Source organism: Poecilia reticulata, chromosome 12, assembly GCF_904066995.2.
Source record: "Poecilia reticulata chromosome 12, P_reticulata-male-v2, whole genome shotgun sequence".
Classification (NCBI taxonomy): Eukaryota; Metazoa; Chordata; class Actinopteri; order Cyprinodontiformes; family Poeciliidae; genus Poecilia; species Poecilia reticulata.
The window spans coordinates 4,376,012-4,386,942 of record NC_088841.1 but is presented as its reverse complement, the minus strand read 5'-3'; the positions used below and the strand labels follow the sequence as shown (position 1 = coordinate 4,386,942).

The 10,931-nt window shown below is 39.0% G+C and overlaps 1 protein-coding gene across 1 annotated transcript; it reads left to right on the top strand.

Moving 5' to 3' along the window:
• Positions 1–28: 28 nt before the first annotated feature.
• kmt5aa (lysine methyltransferase 5Aa) lies at positions 29–9,007 on the top strand. The gene is made up of 7 exons (XM_008423348.3): positions 29–168; positions 3,017–3,170; positions 4,056–4,338; positions 5,301–5,388; positions 6,717–6,776; positions 6,933–7,123; positions 7,611–9,007. Exons 1-7 carry the CDS (start codon positions 160–162, stop codon positions 7,819–7,821), a joined length of 996 nt encoding a protein of 331 aa, XP_008421570.1. The 5' UTR covers positions 29–159; the 3' UTR covers positions 7,822–9,007.
• The last annotated feature ends 1,924 nt before the right edge of the window (positions 9,008–10,931 follow it).

The following is a 10,931-nucleotide window of genomic DNA, read 5'->3' as shown; positions in this document are numbered from 1 at the left end:
GCGGTTGAGCTGTTGGCGATTCCCCGTCCAACAGACGTGCAATAGGACATCGTGGATTTGTGTGGCTGTGTCAGGAGGACACGGCCCGTGGGAGTGGGCCGAGGCTAGCTTCTGAGTGGGTATCTGTTGGGAGCAGGGAGTCACAAAAACAACTCGGACATGAACGGGGTAAGTTTGCATGTTTGGGCATCACATAAAAGAGGTTACACAAAGCTAGCCAAAGTGGGGAAATATTGGTGAAAATATACCCAGAGTCGAGATAATAATCTGTTTGTATTCTAGAAGTGATACCAGATAGTGATCTTGTAGTTAACCGTCTTTTCTTATAATAAGTTTATGTAGTTGCTGTAGCTGCAGATGGGATGTTTTGTTAACAGTGCTAACAGCTAGTCAGCTAGTGAGTTACGACCGCTACATGCATGTCAGCTGGTGACACAACCGCAATTTATTGCGTTTAACAGAACCAACATGACACGTATTTTCCTTTTCTCGGGTGTTTCTCAAACTGAAGCGTGCTTCAGTTTGAGAAACATGACTGAAGCATGAGTTAGGGATAAAGCAGGCCTGTTTGTAGCTGTGCTACGGATTTAAAGGGACTGGTCGTCTGAGTGGAGCAAGTGGGTAAAGATCCAGCGTGGTCCCGTCTCCGGGGCCCCTCCCACATCAACTATTCAAACAGTACAGCCTTACAATAGAGGTATCGAAGAGATTTGTTTTAATATACACTTTATTTATTTATTAATAAATAAAATAAGCTCGCTCTCTCTTAAGATTGGAGTGATGATTCAGTGACATCTTAGACTCGGGTCTCGGCTGCTTGGCATCAGCTCACCAGTTTTGCCACTCATCTGTATGTTGTTGATAAAGCTCAAAATATTTTTATGATTAGTAAATATTATTACAAATATGGATTAAGATTTGGCAGAACGGTAATAGACGAGCAAAGTAAATGGGAAAGAAGCTTAGCAGACACCCCTGGGGAACCCCTGTCCTGACTGGTCGTCTTCTGTTTCAGAAAATTTCTGAACTTTTCATTAAGTTTTACTACCTTTGGATTAATTTTCTGTTCATTATTTTTGTTTAAATAAAAGAGAATTGCTGTTATTGGGCAATTCAACCTTTATTTGAGCCATATGGTAACATCTATTTATGTTTAATCTTTTAACACTTCATTTTTTTTAGGGAGATCTGTCAGTGTTAACTTTAGGAAGGGAAATCTGCTGCATTGGTCTCACTTTATAATTTTCCTCCCCCCCCCCGAAAAAAAGTGTCTTTTATAATCAATAAAATTTTTAAGCCAAGGAAAAGAGTGCAGTCAAATATAGTAATACCTAAATCTACAATAATATTTTTTCATTCACAAAACTTTTTTTCTGTCTTTAGTTTGAGCAAATTTACCTTTAACCCTTTAACTGCTTCAAAACATTTAAATACAAGTCACTGGGTAAATGAAGACCCCAGTGTCCTCATGACACTTAAGGGGTTGTAAACTATGTTTGTTCTTGTCAGTGATTATATGTTTTAACTGAAAGCATTACACAAGTAAAATTAATATTATTTTTTTGTTGTCATTATTTATTTTACTGTGAATTTGCTATTTTAGTCTTAAGAAACCCTGATATGGATTGGGATCATATCCACTGATGAATTAAAGGAGATTGTGGAATAAATGGGAAATTATTATGCCTTCATTATCTGTTTGTGTAGACATCTCCAATATCTGTGATTGTAGTTGGTAGGATAAAAACAATAGATCTGTAGGTCTAATAAAATCTGGAATTGTCCTAGAAAAGCATGATTTTATTTTGATGAATAACAATTTATCATCAGATAAAACATCCTCATTTTGGAATTGCTATGCAGGACAAGAAACAAAATGCCAACACTTGGCGCATGTCAATTTCTGACTTTATATTATAAAGTAGCCCAAGGATTTTCTTGAATAGTGCAAAGTGACTCTCCACATTCTGTCAGGATTATTACCTCGGTTTTGTTTTCACTTGAGGCCGTTTGCATTTTAGTTTCATTTTGACAGTAGATCCGACTGTAAACAGAAAGTTAAGACCGTCTCTTGCCTCTTGGCTTGTTAAGAATCTTGACTTCCTTGTTCGAGCTTCACTGTCTCGACTGCTTGTGGATCTTTCCGTCTGTGTTTTTTTTGGTTTGTTTTGTTTTGGCAGATTGAAATGCAGGCCGACCGGGTTCAGATGGGGTGATTCAGAATATCACATTTCTTTACACGTCTTTGCTTTAGTGGTTTCTCTGTCGCTATGGCGCCCCTGGGTAGTAGAGCTGTATCCAGGCAGATTTGCAGCACACATTCAGATCCTATATTTACCACTACAATTTTTTTTCCCCTTTTGGACGAAATTAAGGAATTTACTAAACACATACGAAAGTCTCAATAGACCAAATAATTTTTTTTATTATTGTCTGAAGTTAAATCAGACCAAACTTCTCTTGTTCTGAATCAGTTGGAATTACTCAAATTATTTCTGTTTGCTAAATGCCTCAATAATCAAACAAAGGTCAGAGTTTTGTCTTCAAGATCAGAAGTTTACATACTCTTCCTCAGTATTTTGTATATTGCCTTTAGACTGTTTGACTTGAGTCAAAAGTTCTTGGGTTTTTCTTCCACAAGATTTTTTACAACAGTTTGCTGTAGTTTTGGTCGCCTCATTCTCACTCACATTTTCAGATCTGCCGATAAATTCTCCGTAGATTTGAGATCAGGGCTTTGTGACTGCCACAACAAAACATTTACTTTGTTTAAGCCACTCTGGAAACACTTTGGCTGTATGTTCCGGGTTATATTCCATTTGGAAGACCGACTTGTGCCTAAATCTCAACTTCCTGACTGACATCTTTGGATTTTGCCACAAAATTTCCACATAATATTCTTTCCTACTTTGTAAAGTGCACCAGTTCCTCCTGCATCAACACAGCCCCATACTTTAAAGCTGGGATCCTTTAGAAAGGACAGTTAATAATTGTTTTTTTTCTCTTTTCTTTACAGGAAGTAGTGTGCAGTCCTCACCCAGTGATGGCGTTAGCCTGCACCAAGTCCAAGCCAGCAGCTCACGACGAGAAGACGAGCATCAGGTTGACGCAGGAGGGGCGGGGCTCTCCCGTCTGCATCCCGCAGCTCGACGTTCCCAGTCAACCTGAGGGTCGGCATCTTCCTCTCTGTAGTCCTATGGGTCGCTACATGTTTGAACTTTCCACATACAGAAACCATTAAGGAAAATTGTAAAGAAAATAATGCTTGTTGTAATTTGAGATTTTTGACAGGAATGAAAAAAACAGTGGAAACCATATCAACTAAAATTATTAAAAGTAAATGACTGCATAAATATTCACCCACCTTTGAAAGGACCGACCTAATTCAACAAAGGTCCAAGCTGAGTGGCGCCATGAAATGGAGATTACCTGAGAGCTTTTGGTGTGCGACCTGTTGTTTTGAAGGTCTGGTCTCTGGATCAACAGTAGCTTTGTTGTCAAATTACAGAGTAAAATGTGACATTTTGAAAAATAAATTTGCTTAATGGAATCACTCTAATTTATTTTTGGAAATAAATTTGCATTATTTCCAAAAATAACTTTTATCAAAATAAAAACGAAAAAAATAATTCTTTGAAGAACCTCACTAAGAAAACGTCAGGAGATGGTTGCCAAAAATATCACCGTACTGCATACCTCATTGATTTTACATTTATTCCATCACTAATAAGTGGAAGAAGTATGGCACTCGTCAAATTTGGGAGTTGAAGGGAAGTGGCAAAAGCAAAGGAGGTGGATTAGCAGTGTTTACTAGCAATAGCCTGTCACCAGCTGCATTTCCATTAGAAATGTGTGCAAGCCTTTGTCAGTATCGCTAATTTCAAAATTGTGTTGTTCTTATTCTTAACCTAAGAATGGCAACTAAGATCACGTCAATAAATGTGCTACTTTTTACTTTTATTCGAGTAAAAATATGTTGAAGTAGCGCAACTCTTACTTGAGTCAATTTTTTGGCTACTCTGCCCACCTCTAATATTTCTCTGTCTCTCTCCCAGTCAGGTCAACAGACCCCATCAGCGCCACGCTCAGAGACCCAAAGCCAGATCTGACGGCGACTGGCAGCGCCTACGGCCAGCGTCCGCCCTGCTGGCCCACCGACCAGCCAACCCTCCCGCAGCTCTTCTGTCATCGCCCCCCTCACGAACTCCCTATGCCCCTCGGCAACAGCTTGTCTCACGCTTCCCTCCACGGCAACCACAACAACGGCGGCGCACTCCACGGAAACCAGAGGAGAGGGACCCGGGCCAAAGTCATGGGGAAGAAATCCACCAGGAGAACGTACGTATGCCCTGATTATGATGCAGTGGAATGGAACATCATTATAGTATTAATAAAATATCTTAGTAATACTGGTGGCAGTTGGTGCTTTGGGGAGATTAGTGGGAAATTCAGAGTTGCAGTGACTGCAGAATGAGCTGAAGTGAAAATGGAAAGGTTCAATAGTTATTCCCTGAACTTAAGATGCATTGTTTGACAATGTTGCAGTTTAAAAAAAACTACTTAAAATACAGTTTAATTTTAACTGTAAATATATAATTGCATGCAATAGGGTCCTCCCAAAATCAAACACTGGACTAAAAGTAAAAATCACCTATTATCAAATAAGTACAAATGTTGCACGTAGTAAATGTAGCGGGTTTTGATATTGGCTGAATATCAACCCCCTGGGCGCACTGCCCAGGGGGTTATTTTATTAGGGGTTGGCACGAGAAGTTAAGGGAAGTAAAATTTGTCATTTAGGCTCAAGTTAGATATTTTTGCTTATTTTAAAATTACCTTGTAAGATGGGACGGAGAGGTTCCGAATTGTAAGAAAATATGGATGTGCAATATGGCTTTTTTCTGATTTTATAAAATCAAACCTCACAATAAATGGACAAAAAGAGTTCAGGAGGACATTCTGATCAACTAATAATATTGATCATTTTTCATTCTTTTGAAAAATGATCAATACATCACTAATCTAAAAAGGTGTTAAAAGTCAATACTGTAGATTGATTGACTAATCAGTTGGAGGTCCTTAATCCTATCACGGTTGTGTACTTAAGTTCTCCAGTTGTGAGCTGACTTTTTCAGCTGCTCTGTTCAGTCCAGTTTTATGTCCATGTCAGAAGTAATGAGGTGCGAGCAAAGGTAATGTCTTTTCTCATGCCAACAATGAGTATAAATTGTAAACAGTGTGATGGTGGATAGCAAATTATTTACCATTTTGTATTTTTTCTCTTTTTTCCCCCCCTAAAGGGAAGGTGGCAAAAACTCTCAGAACCGAAAAGTTACAGACTTCTATCCAATCAGACGAAGCTCAAGAAAAAGTAAAACAGAACTCAAGGTAAGAAGAGGTTGTTTTGACTCTAATCTAAAACTGGGATTTAATCAACTCCTGAGCAGATTGGTAGGAAAAACTTAGCTCAGGTTGTTTTGAAAGTGAGTCATTCCAGTGTGTGTAAAATGTTTGTGTGTGAGCAAAAAGTCTTGTCCTGGTCAGTGATGTTGTCTGCCTTTTAGTCACCAGTTTAGATCTTATGCTGTCAATGCTTTAAAAAGCATCGACAGCATAAAGTGCTTTCTATCTAACAAGTTACATAAAAATGTCTCCATCCTTTCATTTTCAGTAGATTTGATTATTGTAATGTTGGACCTCCAAGTCTCAAAACAACCACACAAAAAAATCAGTTTACCCATGATTATACTCTCCAATAGAAGGAAAACTGATCACATTCCAGTTTTCCTTGGAAACTGACAGAATATCAGTGCGGTTGCAATATCAGTTGCTGTTTGTAGAGGAGTAGATTTTGTGGCGCTACTTTACAAATATTTGCAAGGAATCTTGTGATATTTCATCCTGATTAAAGCTACGTTTATAGTTGACATCAGGCGCGAGGGGGCTAGCGCTAAACGCGCCTTGCTAACTGCTGCACGTTGGCCTCGCGCGCTGTCGTGGCGTTCGGTCCTGCGAATCGCGCTCGTTACCTTTTACTCAAACCGAGCTTTTTGGAAGGTGTTCTTGCCCAGCGGGTCCTCCTGGACCGGCATAATACGTCTATGACGTATTTATTTTCTAAAACTGCGCCACACAGATCTTCCTGTCAACCGCTTGGTCGGCTCGCACGCGCTCAACTCAAACTTTCAATGGCGCAACTATAAATCCCTTCCGACATCTACATAAAGAAGAAAAAAAAGATTAGAGAGAAATATGCAGTCAGATTGGACACACAAACCTTTTTTAAGTAGCTCAATTTCGTTGCTCGGTGTCGATCAGGTCGACTTTAAGTATGGTCTGAGGCAGCAGTGTAGAAGAAAGAAATACTGCCACCTGCAGGTGAGTTAGTCATTTAAATCCAATGGTTTTTTTAAATAATTTTTGCGGAAACTTTGTAGTAAATTCGCGATTAAACTTTAATGCGAAACCTGCGTGGATTTGTAAAATTTTTGTTTGTTGTTTTTTTTGGCGTGAATCTCCTCAATTGCGGATTCCTGTAAAACTGGTGGTACTGATAGTTGAACAGTTCAGTTAGCATTTTAATATTTCTTCCTTTGATGTGGTACTTCCCATTATTGTTCTTTTGATGTACTTTCTGTTTTTAATGTTTTATCTCTGAATTTGTACGACCCTCTGTCTGAATGCTCACGTTAAATAAAGTTGTTTTGCCTCACCAGTGGGAACAAAAGAAGCTCATCGATGATCTCATCACCAAAGGAATCGAGGAGGGAATGGAGGTAATGTGGGTCTTTCTGGACATTTCACTCACCTGTAATGCGGATAAACTCCTTTGAGTACTAGAGTATTCATTGCTGGCGACTTGTCGAAACATAATTTGCTTGACGTTTGAATCAGCATGCCATGTGTCACCATGGAGACCCTCCCGTTCTCAGGTTCAGCATATAGAAGGAAAGGGGAGGGCGGTGTTTGCCACTCAGTGTTTCCAGAAAGGTGACTACATCGTGGAGTACCACGGCGACCTGCTGCAGATCACCGACGCCAAGAAGAGGGAGGCAGAGTACGCTCAGAACCCTGCCACTGGCTGCTACATGTACTACTTTCAGTACCTCTGCAAAACGTACTGGTAGGAAAACGTTTCATCCATCCTCTTGTTTTGACTCGATATGGCATATTAAGAGAGTAAAAATACCAAAAATGTCCGCACTGCACTGAACAGATCACTCCAAGTGTGCAACATTCTACTACTATTACTAGCTTACCTTAAAAAATTTTATTTGGATTTTGAAATGCAGAGTGGTATTTAAGTGTGCCACGTAATATCAAGAAACGGTTAACAAGTTTAACCAACAGATATGTTGTATGTTTTTTTATCAACAGCTTTTTGCTCTTCAGGGCCCCCTAGTGGTGTTAGAGCCTTATCCAGCTGCTTAACTCACATAAGACTTAAAAGTAGTCATGTCTAATCAAAACTTTTAAGTAAAAAATGTCAAGCCCAGTTAATCTCAAAATGCACTGAAACAATATCCAAACTAATCCAGGCCGGACTTGAAAACCGACGTCTTCTTATTTTTTTTGCGTTCCCCCCCCACCCGCCTCTCTGCCCCCCACAGCGTGGACGCCACCAAAGAGACGAGTCGGATGGGCCGGCTGATAAACCACAGCAAAAACGGGAACTGCCAAACCAAACTCCACGACATCAACGGCGTGCCGCACCTCATCCTGGTCGCCTCCCGAGACATCGACAAAGGCGAGGAGCTGCTGTACGACTACGGGGACCGCAGCAAAGCCTCCATCGCCGCTCACCCCTGGCTCAAGTACTGACGAGAGGCGGTCAGCGACACTTGTGTTTCTCATAGCTAGCGGACATGTTGCCTTAGAAACAGAATGTGTACCCCTTTTGTTGCCGTGCAGAGAACGCTGGGTGGTAGATAAACGGGGTGGGTTTGGAGTGGAGTGGAGTGGGGTGGGGGGGTTTAATGGGTACCTATTTACATTTCGATTGAGGTCCGTCTGCTCCATCGGACGGACCTGCGTACTTTTATTTATATGTGTCTCTGAAACATTCTGGTTGTTTTGCAGCACATTTCTTTTGTACATTTTGTACTTCCTGAAGACCAATGCCTCTACAGCATGCAGGTGGTAGATAATGCTCAGCATTTTTTATACTGCTTTTTTTTTTTTTTTTTTTTTTTTGTAATTTATCCTTAGATACTTAGCAATACTTCCCCGAACGGCTTCTCAGCCCCCTCCTCCTTTTTGGATCAACAAGCACTATGAGATCCAAGTTCAAGGGGAAAGAAAATAACAAAAAAAACTTGGCTTTTTAGGAAAAATATTCTGCTCCAGTGAACTTCAGCTATGGATACGACAGCATATTAGGGCCATTGCAGATAGAAGAAAAAAAGTTAAAAGGAGTAAATTTCCAAGAAAAAAAATCTGGGATTGATGTCAGACATTTTGTAGAAAAACCTAAAAGTTCAGGGTTTGAAAAGACAAAAATTTGCAAAAAAAAACCAGTCACATTCTGAGTTCTTGGAAATTCACTCTAATTTTCTCTTTTTCTGCCTACAATGGCTCCAACACGGCGTCCCACATGGAAACTATCTGCCGCGGCTGGTGGCCATGTGACAGTTAACTACACTCAAGGCTCGGCTGCCATCTTGGAGGCTTTCGATCATGTTTTGACGCTTGGTGAAAAGTCAAAATGTGACGCAAGCTTGTGCAACTCTGAAATAACAAGTGTGATATACATATATAGATATTTTTTTGTTGCTTTTTTGTTTTTAGATGATGTATTTTTTAATATTAAACACGACGGTTACATTTGAATTTAAAAAATGTTAAAATAATATAAACGTTTCTGCGATTCCTTTGCAGAATTTTCTGCTGTAACTGCTTGAATGAAAGTGTATGTTAAGATTTGTTTGATTAAATGTCGACTGATCTTTAGCCGATACGCTGTTCCCACTTCCTCCACCTGTTGGCCATTAAAGGAGTTATTACCAAATGCTGAGTCAGACAGTGACAAAGTGTCTAAAGTTAAGGTATTCTAAACACACCTTTTCACATTAAAAAAACATTCAAATATTTCAGAATACAACATAGAATAATACAATAACCTTTAAAGGGAACTCCCTCCCTCTTTTTTAATAAGTACAATTCTGAAAAGTGTGGCATACATCTGTTTTCAGGCTCTTTGACTTCAGCAGCAAGTATTTGGGGGTAAGTCTCTAACAAACTTGCAAAAATTCTTGTAAGATTGTAATTTTAATCTTGTTAAAAAAAAATCCTAGCCTGACCTGAATTCAAAGTCCAAATAAACAGCAGTTGTAAAACACGGTTGTCAAACAAGATGGCGGCCCATGATGCGTCACTTTGAATTATAGAAACTCAAGGAAATCACCCTCCCTCTCCCCCAAAAATGTATTTATTGGCCAGCCCTAATTAAAGAATTTGTCTGCAAATATTTTTAAGTTTTTAACTTGCATATCAGTACTCAGAGCAGCTCCTCCAATTAATGGGCTGGAGTTTATTTAGGGGTAACAGAATTAAGGAAGCTAAAGACAAATCCACATCCTACTTTTCAGAATATATCTAAACAATTCATTCATTCAATATGAATCACATAAAATCCCAATGAAATGCATTAAAGTTTGGTTTTATAATGTGACACGATGTGATCAGAGGTCCCTCGTTTGCATAAAGAGGGAGTCAACTAGAAACTGGTTTTGATTTGGGCGACAGACACATTTGGTTTTAATGACCAGAAGCCATTGGCTCATCGAGTATTGAAGGTACTGATAGACACTTTGAGTAAATCTCTTCTTTGAAGAGAGGACTGGCAATATCGAAGCGTCTAAAGCCAAACTGAAAACACTCCCAGGTCATTCTACGCTTCTTTCACAAGAGCAGGAGGGTTTCATACGCTGCGTTTCCATTGACCATATAATTGCGCAACTTGACATTTCAAAAATAAATTCGCTTAAGAGAAACACCAATTTTGAAGGGAAAAAAAAAATTTTTTTGGTAAAAAGTGCCACTTTTGCCACTTTTTTTTTCTTTCGCTGTATCAAAATTGGTGTATTTCACAAAATTCCAATGGAAACACTTTCTTTCGCATCACACTGGTCTCTTGATCAACAATGGGATGTTGCTGCCGGCAAAAATCATGATACAGGACGATGACACAGCAGTGTGTCTTTGAGTGACTTATTGCATGAACAAACTTGGTTGTATGATTTTGTGTCTTATTTAATGGAAACGCTGCAGTTGAGAATTTTTAATTTTTTTTACATTAGCAGAATATTATCAGTTCTGTGCACATTTGTAATGGAAACGCAGCTACTGATGAATTTACAAAAAGCATGTTGAAAACCCTATCAGATCAAAAGAGGATTAGGAAGTCTGTTGAGTTTATGTGAATAAAACCAGATCATTTTCAATTGTACCACATTAGTATCAAAAAGTAAATAAGGCATAAACATGATAGCATGAATTTATATGGAGAGAGGTGGGGCATCCTGATCTGGCCATTCTAAACATAGATCTGACTTTTTTTTATTTTTTCCTTTATTTTAGCATTAATTTCAGACATACTGTAAGAGAAGATTTCTGCCAGTGCAACATTTACTCCAACGGTTACCAACAATACTGTTGGTCTTGATTTAACTTCTAGAAGGTAAATTCAGTGATAAGCTAACAGCTTCTTTGCTCAATATTGTCTTTTTTAACTTCAGCTAACATTCTGTTTCTCTTCCCCACACACACATATATATAGTATATATGCAAATATATGTGTGTGGTTCCCCCATAACTTTATTTGTATTGGTTGATGGCCGACTTCAATTGGAAGTATTCATCTGAATAATAAGCAAGTTTTAAACTTTTAACTTTGTCTCCATCAACTCAGACAAAGACCATCCATCCATTTT

What these genes read in the sequence shown, in the direction of transcription:
- kmt5aa (XM_008423348.3), top strand. An exon ending in AAAGTAAAACAGAACTCAAG is followed by an intron (nt 5,389 to 6,716) that starts GTAAGAAGAGGT and finishes TTGCCTCACCAG; the next exon opens with TGGGAACAAAAGAAGCTCAT. An exon ending in GAATCGAGGAGGGAATGGAG is followed by an intron (nt 6,777 to 6,932) that starts GTAATGTGGGTC and finishes TCCCGTTCTCAG; the next exon opens with GTTCAGCATATAGAAGGAAA.